Here is a 16,704-nt window from a genome sequence, read left to right as displayed (position 1 = left end):
AGGCACTTGCACTAGAAAAGCCAACAGGACTCCAACACCTGCCCTGGGATCACAGCTCCTGCTGACTGCACCACACCCAGCTCAGGCACACTCACCCGTGCTGAGTGCACATCTCTTAACTGCACTGCAACATGACCAACCTTGCATGAAGACTAGAAAATTCCACTCCCTTCCGGTGAATATTCCTTCACCTTTTAGTTCCAAAAGTCTTCAACAAATCAACAAAAGGAAGACGACTTTTATTAGGGAAATACTTTATTTCAAAACCTAAAAATTTCACAAGATGAACACTTGCACAAATATTAAAAATATAGAAATTGTTCCTCTGTATTTATAAGTCTGTGACTTGCATTTTCTTTGGAATTTCCTTCACAGCTCATTTTTTTGTTGAATCCAAGTTAGGCGTGTTTCCTTACAACCATATGGAAACTCTTGAGTTAGCTCACATCTGAAAAATGTAGTTTTCCATAGGACATATTGTATACTGAGTGATTGAATCTAAAATAAATTTTAAAAAATTCAGGATTAGTTAAAATAAAATGCAAAAGAAACAGATGATAAAGCAACAATGTACTTCAGAGCAGTTACTGGTATAAAGCAGTTTGGTGAAGCTGAGAACCCAGAGAGAGAAATAAATGTAAACAGCCAAATGAAAATAGTGCAAGCACTTACCATTTACTTAAGTTTTAAAAGGGTGCTGTATTATTGAACTATGTGCTTTTTGTTCTGGTCAACCTTGAGTGAATTAATTGGCAGCTGGTACTAATAGCAGAAAGCAGATAGCCACAAACCAACTGGATTGCAACAGCTGAGTGTGAAAGATTAGAAACACCTACAGGTCTGATTTATTTGATTAAGACAGCAATTTATAGGCGACACTGTTCATACTGTTATGCACACAGTTGCTGAGAAAGGAGCAGAGCTTCAAAACACTGTATAATTCCTTTAGAGCATCATATAGAAATACTTTTTTCTGAGAGTGGATGGTTCATCAAAACAAATTAAAACCCATTAACTGGAGTGTGACCATGCCTCATGAGCAGGGTGTAGTGATTAGAAATCAGACTGCAAAAATGAGCTGAGAAATCTGTGAACGCCACAAAAAACTTAGAGTCTTTTTTGTTAGCACCTGGATATGCAATTCCTTCCATCCACTGATGGGCTAAAGGTGGCCTGTGCAGCTGCAGGGAGCTCATGAGATCCTTGACCTGGGATAAGGCAGACCTCCATGAGACCAGTAGAAGAGTGGGACACATGAATCACACACTGCTTTAGATCATTGCGTTTGTCCATCTGGCGCTCTACTATTGGAAACTTTTGTGTTTAATTTACTCTTATTTTTAGTCCTGCACAAACCTCTGGTCTCATTACCTGCTCACTTTTTTTTGCACACTTGCTCTCTAAGTCTTCCTGGAAACTGGAGAAAGGTACAGCAAACAATATCACCTTCTTACGTCTCTCTCGCCAATCTTCACAATTTTATCTTATACTTTAGGTAATTATGACATAAAATGTGCATTTAGATGAGTATTTTTCCCTTATGGCTCACTTTTCCTTTCTTCTTTAATGGTATTTTCATTCAGGTTTTAAGTCTTTATGATCTGACAACATTTGAGGTCAAGAGATGAGGACTTGCTTGGCTACTCTGATATAACATCAACTCCTGTAGTACATTTATTGCTAGAGTATGAGTGAGACACTTTCTGGAGAAGTTTGACAGAGCATATGACATAAATTAAAGTTGCTTTTTTTCTAAAGAAGGTCCCTTTTTGGAAAATACTCTTGCTGAAAATAGAGTCTATCAGAATGGGTGGCAAATGAGTTGGAAAAATGATAGACTAAAAACTCAGAAACATAAGAACAGGTGTTAAAAAGAAACTTTTTGCAAGTAAAATGGAGACTGCAAAAATTGTCTTTCATATGTACATCATTCAGGAAAATTTATCAGAGGGTGCCAGTCACCATACCATACAAAAGATACATTTGAAACTATTTGGATGATATTCGTTCTAGGAAAAATTAAAATGGTGAGTACCAGAACCATCATAAAGCTCTCTTAGCTGTAAGAGAAAGATCTCACCATAGAGACAACTTTCCTGAAAATCTAGCTGTAGCAGTTGATTCCATTTTCTTCCCTTCATAACCTCAGTTCAGTGAAATACTTTTCATAACTTTTAAAATACATATTCTGCAATATTTTATATAAGTTGAAATTTGATACCTTACCTAATATCCATTTTTCTGATAAAGATATTATTTCCTGGTGCTTCTTGCTTGGTTTTTTTCCTATACAGATTTTTGCCTGATTAAGGGCTTTACTTATTTTCCCTCCTGCCAGCTGTATAAGTTCAATTAGCTTTTGGCAGGGGGGCTGACTGGTAGGAGATACAAACATGACAGGCTGGTTTGAAAAGAGATTCTGCTGGTATTTTCCTGTTGATAGATGACGCTGAAGCCTGCAGATCTGTATTTAAGGAAACAAGAAAATTAATTAACAAATGTGTTACATTTCCACTCAAAGTAAAACTAATTCTTGTTTTTCATAATTCAGGAAAAAATATTAGTATGAACTTTACTTTTTCAGGTGTATCAGAAATTCTTGGGTAAAATATACAAAGAATTTGCTCTACTTGATCAATACAATTCCCAAACCAGATTTTGAGATTATTTTATTTTATATGAAAATATTTTATTTCGTTTTTATATGACATTTTACCTATCAAACTTAAAGCGCTTGACAATATAATTTTTCACCATAGTCTTGCATTCTCACATTTATAACACTTGCCATGACACAGAAATCTTAAAGGGAATTATAAATTATTACAGTCTTGCAGCACAAATACAAACTGTGATAGCCTTGCTAATATATAATGCTTGTCAGTTTGTATTGAGGAGTTTAGAAACATATCTAACTCTGAGTTTAAACTACTTTAGGGCCTCTTTTCCCCTCCTGTGTTCCACAGAAACAAACTATATTTTTGCTCAGATGTATGAAGTAACACAAAAGTACCAGCACTCAGAGTGAAACATTTAATGTAAACCCTTTTGTGTTCACAAAACCAAAAGAAGTTCTCTGTGAATGCTGTGCAGCTTGTAACATTTGATCATTATAGCAAAAACCTGCTTGATCTATATAAGGCAAATTTTCTTCTCAGTATATACCTGGCAGAACAGTGTTGCAGCAATTAAAGGCATTTCCTTTAGCTGTAATATGCATGAAAGCAGTGCATACAGCAAGTGTACACAGCATGGTATGCAAAATTAAGTTTTCATACAAAAAATAAAGAAAAAAAGGTTGCATTTCTTAGTGTGAGGCTGCCATTGACCTGCCAGAGCAATGTAGGTAACAGCTCTGATTTTGTATCGCTAGTCAAAGTTTGGAAAATTTATAATGAGACTGGAGTTAATTGCAAGATGAGAACAAAAAGAAATGTTTCATATTATGTGATGCTTGGAATTTTTTATACAGATGACAACATGAGCATGGGGGCAAGGTAATTTTTCATATATCTGGTTTGTGAGACATCTGAATACGAAACTGTAGCATGTGAGAAGGTGTAACTGGAACAGTGGAAAAAATTAGCTGTTGAGTGGATTCCTTCCACTCAACACACAAACATGCTGTGAAAACATAGGCACTTAAGAATCTAATGTATGTGCCTGGCAAATGTGCAGCCAAAGTAAGAATCTCCACCTGATTTGCAGGGGTTTATAAAGCCAAATGGTTCCATGACATGTTCACAGATAAAAGTCCAAGTGAATTGCCTTAGCACTTCTGATCAATGAGCTGGAGGAAGATTCTGCAAAGCCTGAAACCCATGGTAACATGAGGCTTCAGCTCAGTGGCTCTGTGTCACTGGCCTCTGCTGTTCTGGGACATGTCAATCCATATCAACCTGAATTTTGAGATCTCCTCCATCAATAAATAATTCAGCTTTCTCAGATTGCTAATTCCTTGGTGGCTCTCCTGAGGATAAAATTAGGTTGATTCTTTGCTTTGTGAATTCACTAAGTTATAAAGACAGTGACTGCTATGGATGAACCAGACCAAAAAGACTCAATCACAAGAAATACCCTATATTTTCTACTCCTTTGTAAACTTAGGTTTAGGAATAGCATAGCACATTGAATTCTGTCTCATAGCTGCTAATCAATTTTGTTGATCACAGTATAATTGCAGTTATATTTCAAACTTTGGAGGACCCAACTTATTGAATATATCCAATGGCCCTTCCTGCACCCGATGGCTTGCACTGTGGATTTGGACTCAGTGGAGTATTGCCTATCTCCATCTGAGCAGAACACTCTTCTAGGACTGCCTGTCTGCTGGGCATCTTGGTGTCAACAAAACCAGAAAATTAATAATTGTACTAATGCATGGTATCAGATTTGGGATTCTCTAAAAGTACCATTTGTGATGGGTCTTGTGAGGCTTAGAGACCATGATCACTGTCTTAAAAGGAGACTAAGGGAAGAATATTTTGCAATCTGTGATGTAAGAGCAGTGTGATTTTGGTATTACTAGGATTGCAATCATTAATCTTCATTTAAAAACTGTGCTATTGTGAAACTATGAAAGTGCTTGTTGTATGCACTTTCAACAAATTAAAGTGTGCACTACAGTCAAAAATAACAATGTTTTTGTATTGACCTCATAGCAGCCTCATGACAAATGCTATGCCCTCTTAGTTCATCTGACACAGAGCTCTTTGGAATTATTGGCACAAATCAGATGCAACTGATTGAAAAAAGACAATTCCAAAGAGGGTATAGTGCTAGTTTATCTACAATAGATTAGATTTAACTAGAAAAGACAAAAGTCACACTGTGCTGCGGTGTGATGTCATAGCTTGCTTCAGTTATCCTGGTCCTTCACCAGCTGATTGGCTCCTTTCCCCTCGACCCCTGCTGAGCGCTGTCTGTCAGTCCTGGCATTCCAGAAGGGCGTCGAGTGATTGGCAGAGTTCAAAAGATGCCTTCCACCCTTGGGGGCCATTGGCCCATCCAGTTGTCCCTTTCACCTGAGACCTGCCCGCCCTGTGCCTGCTTGGTGGGATTCCTACCCCTTCCCTTCCCCTCTCCCCGGGGTTAAAAGGAGCAGCAACCACATGGTTCGTGAGTTCTGTTAGAGCTGTTGCCAGATTCAGGGGCCATACAGCCCAGAATAAAATCTCTGGATTGAAACCCTCTATCAGAACCGACTCCTTCCTTCGCCATTGCCTTAAGGCATCTCCGTCAGCAAGAGCGGACCCTCTGCCAGAGCAAGACTCCATCCTGCTGCTACCTGGGGCTCTGGCATGCCTGGACTTGTCCTCACTTGCCCTGCCATGACATCCAGCTAGCCAGTAGTGTCTCTGAGGTAAGACACCTCAGTTGCCGCTCTTTGGTTCAGATGCAGGGCCAGGCAAGCCAAGGCGTGTCCCTCAGTAATACTGGTAATTTATTCCAATAACACCGGTTTTGTCAACCTGAAACTCTAAGATTTTAAACATAAAAATTATTAGAATCGATAAGTTTTTATCTTAAGAAGGCAGTAGGACTTGTGTTAGATAGAAGACACCAAATATAAATTGTTGCAATCTGCTATTTTCTGCATATTTTAGGGAATATTATTCAAAAGGGCTAATTGCATTCCTGCTACCTAAAAAAAATCCCCTGCAAGGATTTATTTGCTGCCATTGTAATGAAAACTCATTTATATTACACATCTTCCTATAGAAACAGCTGTTGGATGAAATTAATATTAAAGCAAATGTGTACATAGCTAATCATAAAATCAGGAAACCCAAATTTTAAGGACCTAACAGCACTCATCTCAGCTCATGTCCACAATCAGCATGCTTTACTTATGCATTCAGTACATAGTAGGAGCACCCAGAGAAGGGAAATGCTGCTGTGCTACAGAGCAGGTTTTCTTAAACTGCATTTACAGTTCCATCTGGGTTCATTACCAGTGCATTTGAGAGGAGGACAGGGTAAGAACACAGCACATCGCAGTGGTAGCATCAAAGGAAGTGTTCAACATGGACTGTCACCTCTGCATTGCCTTTGTCTGGAGCACCACCACCACATTCCCAATCAGCTGTGCCTGGATTTGCTCAAACACACTGGATCCCCTCACAGGCCACAGAGAGGCAAAAAATCACAGTGTTTACATTCAGAGCTCAGAGAGGAGTCTGGAAGGTCAACTTTGCTTGCTGGCCCACTGGCCTGGAAGTTACACTGCTGGCCAGCTGCTGAAGGGCAGCCGGCTGACCACACAGGCTTTGGCAGGGGGACGAGAGGGCACTATCAAGCTCTTACCCCTGAATTGACTCAGCTGCCTTTGCAACATCAAAGCCTTTGTGGCACTCCAGGGGTGCTCCCAGTCCTTTGAAACCATACCCATTTCATGCAAACTTTTACAAATAAATAAATAATTCCTTAGCAGAGACCTAGCCTGGGAAAATATCAAATCCCAAAAGCAACTATTTCCACAAATTGTGGATCTATAAGTCAGTAGTTATGGTTACAGTTGTGTTAGTACCTATTAGACAGCACTGGTTTTCATTTCCAATGGTATTCTTTAGCAGATGAGCGCTAAAACAAAGTGCTATTGACCCATCTATTTAATCTTTTTGGTAAGACTCTAACCATGAACCTCATCCTTTCACTAGCAGGAAGAATAGCAGGAAGACACCTTTTACATGCATACATTTCTCATAAATGTACCATTAATGTAGTTGTTTGTTTGAACCTAAGTTTTCAATGGAAAAAACAATACTGCTGACAGAAGTAAAACTTAAGGAGAGTGTATTACAAATAAATAAAGTCTTTCTTTGCTATAAAGTAAAAAAATCACAAAAAAACTTCACCAACTATTGTCCCTCCTGTGACTCATTTTCAATTCCCCCAAGCCAAAAGAGCATATAGTATAAAAACTCCTAAACTTTATAGTTTTGTCTAGGATTGTATGAGAATACCTCCTGCTGGGCAAGGTGCCAGAAAAAACACAAAACTCCATAAACTCCATAGAAGACAGCTATCAAGTGCTACAAAGGTATTATCTCTGAATAATAACTGAATTCATGTAATATGTAAGAAAATAAATATTTTGGATGTACATTGAAATTTTTAAGTACTGAAACTGCTCATTTCCTATATATAGCTCTCAATTTTCAGTGTCCAATTTGCAGTAAATAGCACATGAAGAAATGTGCAGTCTAAATTGCTATTAGAATAATAATATTTCACAAAAATGAAACTAAAAGTATGGTTATGATTTATCATAATTAATAAAAATTGTATTTGTAGCCTAGAATTGATAATGTGAAGTTCTAACCTCAAAAATATACATAATGTAGCTATCTTTACTGATCACACGTCTGAAAATTTGTGCATGCACTGTACAGTCAATGTATGCATTATTAATCTTCATTCCTAATTTCAATTATTGACTGAATATAAATCTAAAAAAAGCCCCTTATGATTTATTTTATAATTAATATTTAAGCATTTGATATAGTATTTATGAAAACATGGAAAGCTGTAATGTCTTGGTTATTGTTACTTAAAAAAATAACTAATATATTCTATTAAATACAAACAGCAGAAAATAAAATTGTAGACACAAGTTTTAAGAGAGAAGATTGTATATTTTATGGTTTATATCTATCCAAAGACTAAGTATTATTTCATTTGAAATGGATGATCAAAAATTGATTAATTGCTCATTTTCAGTAAAAAGAAAACTGACTGTTGAAGTGTTATGGATTAGTTCACTACTCCACAGATATTAAATGACAAAACCCCCAGAAAACTGATGCACACCAAACCCCACAGGCTTTATGCTTTGATGATGTACAAATTTAACAATAAAATACATATAAAATAGCAAATTAATTTAATATAGTTTATTGGTATTGCTGGGGAAATATTAAGATCTAAGATTTTAATATTCACATTATTTCAGTATGGATCAATATGCTAAGTAATGTTTACATTTTCAGTTGCTATAATTCTTTATGAAGCCCTTGTGAGGAATAAAATCAAAATTATATCCCTGTTAGGAACTATTACACTTGCATGGTGATATGCATTTTTGGATTGTCATTTAGTAAAAATTTAAAAGAAAAACACATATGTGGAGCCCCACGTACATAGAGATCAAGGGCTTACATCCACACAAATGAACCATAAGCCTGCTTCTGATGAAAAGGAGAATATTGGAGTGAGCAGACTTCTGAAAGTACAGTTATCCTGCAGTGAGGAATTTGCAGAATCTGCAGGACCCTACAGGGATCAAGGAGTGATTCGTGTTAACAATGCAGTACTGCTGCAAGACAAAGAAGAAATGCTTTCTTTTTCATCTTTCTAAATATCAGGTTTAATAGGATAGTAGCAACTCTATTTTTGTAGGAAAAACTTGTGCCATACATTTTCAACTTAAATTAAAAGCTCATCACTTTAGTTTGTTGGGGTTTTTTATTATTTTAGCACTTGTCTGAGTTTTTTTAACATGTTAGTGATACTAAAATTGAAATAGTATTCACTAAAAACGTTAAAAATTACATTGAAATGCTGCACTAGAAAAATAAATTGGTGCTGTCTGGCATGAAAGAAGCATGTTAAGACTTGGAAACAACTTCCTTCAGCAGTTTCACAAAAAAATAGATCCTCAGCTTTCGAGAATGCTGTTTTAGTAAATGGAACACCACACTGATGCAGGACCCCAACTGGTTCTGGAAGTACTGCCATCCTTTCATCTCAACAGCACCCAGAACCTCATTCCACTCTTGGGCATGACATTGCTAGTGATGTTTTCCATTCTCAGAGCAAAACTCAGCTTGCAACATTCATGCAATACAAATTAATTACAATATGCATCTTTATCTCTGTTTATTGAAACAATGCTTTCTCATTGGTTATTGATATCCTTTGGCTGAAAAAGAAGCTCCCTGTCTGTCAAGACTTCAGACAGCCAGAAGCGAGAACATTTTGAATGCTTGATAAGGCTACATCAGCCCCCCAGCACATGCACGCACACACAGATTGTATACAGGCAAACAGGCCGTAGGTTTCTGCAGTAGAAAAGCCAGTGCTCTGAGCCAGGAGCCAGAAGTGGAAGAGGATAGAGTAGGAAATTCGGTCTAGAAAAAAGAAAGTTTCGATGTCTGGTCTTGGAAAATAAAAAGGAAAATAAAAGGAGAAATGGCATACAGTTAAAACTGTATTATCTGAAAAGTTATTCAAAACAGTTTCTTCCCCTCCTCTGAGACTCCTTCATATAAGAGTTTCCTGGCCAAGGCGAGGGCGAAGGCAAGAACACTTGAATCCAGACAATTCAGCTGATATTGTTTCTTTCTACTGTGTTTTGGCAGACAACTGTGCTTCTCTCAAGTCCAACAGACTGATAAGAAAAGTTAATTTCACCAATTTATACTCTGAAAGACTGAATCCCAGTGGGAATACTGTATGAAAATGTTTGGCAAATAAATCTACTGTTTGGCGGATATTCAAAATTATACTGGAAGATGTCTGAACCCTTTTTTTCCGGCATAGCAAATTTTTGCAGGAAAAGAAAAAAATAACTTATTTTTAGTTTAATTTCCTTGTTTTCTAGAGATAGAACTATTTTTAAAAACTCCATAATTCAATGTAATCAACTATAGATTAATAAAAACCAAATCAGGGTAAAGCATTGTCTTTTCCCTTTTGAGAATAACTATGACTTGCAGATCAAGGAGCTGTATTACCAATATATATAATTTAAAAACACTCTGATAATATTGTAAGATAGGGTCACTTTACTATAATTACTTGCTTAGAACTTCAAAAATATTCTAAAATAAATCATTTGCATTTGGTTTCAACACAAATTAAATATTTTTGAAATGAAAAAGTCCTTTAATTACAAATTAGCTAAGTGAGAAAAGATTTTTCAGGACTAGAAATTTAAACCTTTCCTCTAAAATACGTCAAAACTTGTCCTTCTTCCATTTCATCTTATTTCAAGAGAACTCAAGTGACTACAAGGCAATGGTAAGAATGCAAATTGCAATCGCAAATTGATATCAAAGTTCTGCAAATTATGATTGGGAAGGGTTTTCCTCACCAGAATATCAATAAAGCAGCCCTGTTCCATGCCTCATGCCAAAGTGATGTATGAGCATGGCACATGCACCTCTGAGCCCTGCACCACTGGCATACCATGAGGGTTACATGTAATACATGTGACAAGTCCCCAAGAAACCCTGTAAAATTTAAAGATAGAAATCTTCCACGTCCATACACAATCTAGTCCAATGATTATCTCCTCTCACAGTCAGAAAGCTTTCCTTAATTATATAACCTAAATTGCCTCTGATGCATTTTCAGCCCATTATTTCTTGTCCTAGTGCCAAGGGACACGGAGAACAATTTCTTCTTTTCCTCTTTGCAACAACCTTTAAATATTTGAAGGCAGTTATCATGTCTCCACTGGTCTCTAGACTAAACAAACACAGTTCTTTCAGTCTTTGTGCTGGGGTCATATTTTGTAGACCTCTGATAGTTTTGTTACTCTCCCCTGGATTTTTGCCAATGGATCCCACATCTTTCCTGAAGTGCAGTGCCCAAAACTAGACATGGTATTCCAGCTCAGGCTCCACCACTGCTCTCTGCACACTGCAAAAAATTCATGTGTCTTATGCTTAGCATTCCTGTTAACACATCCTTGAACGCCTGTTTCTTTTATCGGAGTATGACAGATGTTACATATATTGGTTCAGATCCTTAAAATGTTGAGTTGCTCTTTGGGCAGAAATATTGCATTGTCACTCTGTAGGTGATTATTTCTCTGTCTTTGCACTTGTCTTTACTGAATTCCATCATACTTATTTCTGACCATTCCTTCTATCTCTCAAGGTTATTTTAATTCCAGTCTGTTGTAGCTCTGCCCTGGTGGCAGATAAGCACCACAGAACCACTTGCTTCCCCATTCTGCGGGATGTTGGGAGAGAGGAAATTCACAAGGGTGAAAGTGAGAAAAGTCATGAAGTGAGATGAAGACAGTTTAGTAATTAAAGAACTGACAGAGTGAATCTCTAGCTCTACTAACTTTAGGTCCTGACTAATCACACTTTATAGCCTGGTAGCTTAGCAAAAGCCTAGATAATAAATACAGTATATGGATGGAATAGTTGTACATTTTATGCCAAAGGTTCCCACATGTGCTGGTGTGGTGGCCTCATGTTTATGACAAAGAGCTCATGCAATTATTTATGGATCTTCTGTGCAGGAGATCTAAGTAAGCAGTGTTGAATCTACCATTTTATATCTGGCATTATTTGTAGGACTCTCCACCCAACACAGTTTGTAGATGCATGCAAGTCCATATGTCTCAAAAACACAAAGCAAGAAAAATAACAGAAAGGTTCTTCCCTTAATTCAACTGACAGCTGAACAAAGGCAGTTGAGACCATATTGAAACCAAGAAAATCTTAGCCTCCAAATAATTTGATTTAGACAACCAGCCATGACTTTAAAAGTTATGTAATATATAGATGGACCTGTTTTTCCTCACAGCTGACAAAGATCTATTCTTGATGGATCTATCCTCACAGGATCTTTGGCGAAAAGATAAATTTTTACTGGTCTAGTTTAATGCAATTTTGAAATGAATCTGTTAGTCATTCCCATGGAGTGTACTTTTAGTTCTCACTGTGGAGCAGCCATCAGGGCACAGACTGTACTCCATTTGGACGGAATACACTCAGAAGATGGGCTCAGTTCATGGGAGCAGGCTGGAATGAACCCAGAGCCTGAAGCCTGTGTGGTGTGCATGGTGCTCTTGTCACTCACTCACGCACTCTGCAGATCCCTTTCCAGTTGTCTGGATCACTGACTCCTAGACACAGGCACCAGAGAGCATGGAGTCACTTCTGGCAGATGTAATGGGGTAGTGATATAGGTATGGGATGCTTCTTTCAAATGGATTTATTAACTGCACAAAAATAATGGCCTCAACTAAATGTAGGCTATCTTTTTACAGCTGCAACTTGCCCATATTGGTGTCTTATAGTTCATTCTTATACAGCCACAGAAGGAGGAAGATTGCTGCATTTTGGCATTAATTCCCTCATATTGCAACCATTTACCCATATTTCATGTAAGGTCTCCTCTAGGCTTACCAAAATCTCCCAACTCACATAAGGCAAATTGTTTGTTGGGTTTTTGTTTCAAGCAGACCAGTGCATGAGACCAGTATGTTATTAATTTCAGCAGAGTAGCTTAAGGAATGAAGTACTAATGAAGTAAATAGCAATGTTTAATCATATGAGAGTAAACACTTCCATTTTCACAGACTGAAAAAATACATTTCCAGATAACTATATTTCAGTGATGAAAGACCACACTGAAACAGAAATTCCATGAGCTAATAACATGCTGCACTTAATGGAGAGCAACTTGATACTCCCCATGATTAAATACTACAAATGATGAAGACACAAGGCATGGAAGCCCAGTATTTGCATTAAAGAAAAAAAATTCAAAATTATAAGCTCATTTCAACTACCTTAAGCTTTTCAGATATTGGATCATTTTGGACAGTCTAATTTTTTTTTTTTTTAATCAGCACAGGATATTGTGCAGTGAGTTTCAAGAATGACATTTGTTTTGCTGGCTTAGGGAAGTGGGGAATCCTTCCATTTGCCTTTAACTGTAAATGATAAATCCAGTGCTGTCAACAGATCTGCTATACCTGGCAATGTGCAAATGAATAATACTTTGATAAATAAAAGAGTTTTCTATTCCAGTAATAACAAAGTGAGTGATCTTGTTGAAAGGAAAAGCCTGGCAAATGTGAAGGGTTACACAGATGTTCCCAAATTGCTCATTCCCCAAACAATTGTATGAACCCATGATAAACGCAATCTTAACATTTAAAATAATTGCTAGTTTTATCTTTAAAACATGAAAATGTGAGTCCTTTTGCTGTGTCTCAGCAGACTGAATTGTTTTACATGAAGACAGAATACATTCTTCTCTCTACTCTTCAGTTTTAGCTGAATGCCATTGCAACGCCCAGCAGTAACTCAGTGTGTGCCAAACATGAATATTTTTAAGCGTCATTTGAGTTTTAGAGGCTACAGTAAGTGATGGGAACACAATCGTCTTGGGAATCTACAAATAACTTTAAAAAAGCTCATAAATCTGGCTTTCATGTTTGGGTTTTCAACAGCTTTATGAAATATGTCAAATCTTGAACACAGTGAGTTCGTTTTCCTTCAAATTTCTGAGGACTGACTTCTCAATCTTTTCTGATATGCTGCAGAGAAACAAATAAAAAGGACTTGGCTTTAAAAACTTAGGCATCAGCAAATTAGATTTTTTTAAAGTTGCTTTCTTATTTTAATTTTTTTTGTATCAACAGGGGAAAAACTAAGTAGGGCAGCCTAAAGTATTCCCTCATCAAAACAACCACAAAACATTTCTGTTTAGTACACAATATATTACAACATACCAAACAAAATATTAACAAAAATGTGATGTATAATTAAAAGATTTTTTTCCTTAAATTGTTTAAAAAAGATGCATCATAATGACTAAGCACAACAGAAACCTGGAGAGCTGCATTCAGAAGTCCCATGCAAACTCTCTACTTACAGGGAAACACATGCACTACAATGATAATTAGCAGGGAATTCTTGGTTTTTAAAATATGAATTAAATGGTGAGTTGAAATTACATCAAAATTCAACAGCAAAAATCTTTAAAATTGTCTGAGAATCACAAAAATGAACCCACTCAAAGACATTACCTGACATCATACATGGTGCAACTGCTGTGGAATGCTGCCCACTGCGAAACTAGACCTGATTTGAGCTGCTTTCAGAAACTCCCAAAAGAACTGCTATCATGATTACCTCTATAATTTCCCTGAGTAGTACTCCTTGGCAGGAATACTTCTTTATGTGTAATAACATCTCCTCTTCACTTAATCTATGTCACAAATTGGAAGATCCCATAGGAAGAATGGAAAGCAGAGACATTTAATCCTCCAGCACTAAAAGTAGCAAGTGGAGTTGCCAGCACACACAGAGCAAAAAAAAAAACAACCTAGGTATTCAAATATTTGACCAGGTGGTTTTTATCAATCATGCTTTAAAATTACCATTACTCAAAAAATGTTTTTTGGAGAAGACCATTTTCTTCATAGGTGCTAAACACAAGACATGACTAACGATTTCTATTTGAAGATTATTTTAATGTATGATTGTACTTTTTGCATGACAATAATATAAGAACTTTGACTATATCGTGACAGCAAGCTGGGACTATCTTCTGTATACTTGAGGGAGAAATATTTATGTTGTGAATACAGAGTAAGTTTAAAGCTATGATAGTTGGTGGGGTAATGGCTGAGTACCTGACACTAAATTTATTGTCTTTGCTCTTATTTCTCAAGTTGAGGATAAGCATTTGAAAAGGATTTGTTTTAATAAAGTGAAAGAAATGAATTCACAAACCACAGCTCTACGCTGTGCATGGTAACAAATGATGCTCTTCTAAAAGTAACCAATTCCAGTACCGGTTTAAGGAATTGACACTTATGAACTTGTGAGCTAATACACCAAACACATTTGCAGCAGATCACCCCACTGTTTTCTTCTCCAGAGTCTACATGAGGCAGAGCAGACACTGTGTCAGTAACCTAACCAAATGCTGGAGGAAAACAGAAGTCTAACATGTTGTTGCTGCAAAAAAGAAGTTTGAAACATAAACCTTATTTGGAATACAATCTTATTCCTGATTAGGATTTCAGATGCATTTGGGATTTTGACATGTAATAACATTTCTGCTTTTTTGCTTTTTTTCATGACTTATTTCTGATTTAACTTTTTTTCAGTGACAAAGATAATGGAACAATATTAATTTGGCTTACTTGATATTTGCATTTGGTCTTGCAGGAACTGTCTTAATGAAGATAAAATAAAATCATGACACTAAAGGTGAAGCTATTGAAGTGCTAATCTGAAGTGGCAATCTAAAATCAATTCACAAGAAAGCCCACTTCTGTTAACTGAAAATCTAATACTGATCTTCTAAAAACCTTAAAAAAATTCTTGTAAATTCTGTATGGAATTCAGGTTTGTTTTAAATTTGAGCTTGCCAGTTATGACACAGTTAAATACAGAGAACTAGGCAGACTTATTATGGTAGTGGACTTTCAGTGACTTCTCATGCTAGCTGGGCAAAGTTTGTAGGGTCAAACTCCTGACCCTGTCCTCCTTTCTGAGTTCCTTTCCTACATTCATGCTGTTCTTCGTCTAAGCATGGTGCAGGATCGAGTGTCTACCACTTTCTAGTCTATCTGGATTTTACCTGAAGTGCTTTTGCTTTCGTGAAAGCAGAAAGCCTTTTCAAGGGGCTGTCATTGCATATGCAAGCAGTTCCAATTTGAAAACCAAAGGATAGTCAGCAAGTACTGTCCATAAAATATGAGCAACTGAGCAACTGATATTTGAGCTTAAATGCAAGATAAATACCCTGAAGCACAGTCACAGTCTTCAAACAAAACTAGTTATTTTCTAGTCACATATCTGGATATCTTAGGAAAAATACAAATGCTCAATAATACTCAATGCTTAGATAAAATACAAATGCTCAATGCTTCTCTCCTGCAAACTAGTTTTCTAGTAAATGTATGTAAAAAAATATCTATCATATCTGGCTCTGCCCCAATCCATAATCCCCACTAAAATCCATGGGAATAAGGTAAGTGTATCAGGAATACAGCTTTAGTCCTATAATAATGCAAACTCTCCTGAAGGTAACTGTTTGCTTGCACACATACTATATTAAAGTATATAAACTAAGAGAACAAAGAAAAAGAATATAATCCAGCTAGTGCTGCATAAGGGAAAAAAGTTTTAAAATGTCCTGCACACTCACTGGATAACGTGTGTATTTTTATTTTATAATTCTATTAAATTTAAAATTGAGGAGCTAGCATGGTAGTTCTAATGCTACCCATGGAATACTTTTTAAAAAATGACATTACTAATCAGGTGTAATGTATTTGCCCTTATGCTGTGGACTGATATTGGGAGAGCCATAAAGCCAACATTGCACAGACTGTTAATGGAGGCAAGAACTCACTGCACAACACTGGAATACACCTGGGGTTAAATAGAGAAACAGTAATGATGTGATTTGGAGGGAATTCAATAAATTCTTCTTATTAAAGAGAGGACAGTGTCCTACAGACTTTGAAGGGAGGGAAAAGTTAAGTCTTCTCCTGAGAAGATACACACATAAACTCCAAAGTGTTTTTTAATGATTTCACAGCTAAACAAAACTACATGGCATTGTCATGCTCTTCTCTGCTATTTAACAGAGAATGCTGTATAATATGTAACATTCTCTGTTATAGATTACAAACAAATATGACAGTTAAAAATTAAGTGATCCCATAATAAACTTAAACCAGTAATTTTATCAATTACAACTTTATCAGCTGATTACTGAAATTAGATATGAGATGACTAGAGAAGGAAAAATCAAAACACTGACTAGGCAAGTTTTACATTATTTTATAAATAAAAGGAATACATCAGGTTTTTTATGTTCATTAAAAGCTGAATATATTCACTGAGACACACTTTTAGTGCCAGCATGATACGGTCACAAAGAATGCACATCAGGGTGACAGCTAAAAAGCAGCAGAGAGCTTCGCAC

The 16,704-nt window shown here is 36.6% G+C and overlaps 1 protein-coding gene across 4 annotated transcripts in view; it reads right to left on the bottom strand.

Annotated features, from left to right (window-relative positions):
• Positions 1-237: 237 nt before the first annotated feature.
• Positions 238-16,704, bottom strand: part of MCPH1 (microcephalin 1) — a 123,881-nt gene continuing 107,414 nt past the window's right edge. For 2 of the 4 annotated variants that reach the window (XM_038131615.1, XM_038131616.1), the window contains 3 exons: positions 2,227-2,464; positions 1,130-1,208; positions 238-498 (listed from right to left, as the gene is read on the bottom strand). In XM_038131615.1, the coding sequence (XP_037987543.1) occupies positions 438-498; positions 1,130-1,208; positions 2,227-2,464 (378 nt within the window). In that variant the 3' untranslated portion in view covers positions 238-437. The remainder of the gene's footprint in view (positions 499-1,129; positions 1,209-2,226; positions 2,465-16,704) is intronic. The other 2 variants (XM_038131617.1, XM_038131618.1) reach the window with 1 other exon arrangement.

The sequence above is a fragment of the Motacilla alba genome, chromosome 3 (genome assembly GCF_015832195.1).
Source record: "Motacilla alba alba isolate MOTALB_02 chromosome 3, Motacilla_alba_V1.0_pri, whole genome shotgun sequence".
NCBI lineage: Eukaryota > Metazoa > Chordata > Aves > Passeriformes > Motacillidae > Motacilla > Motacilla alba.
The sequence above is the reverse complement of the archived record's forward strand: the minus strand, read 5'-3'. Positions and strand labels throughout refer to the sequence as shown.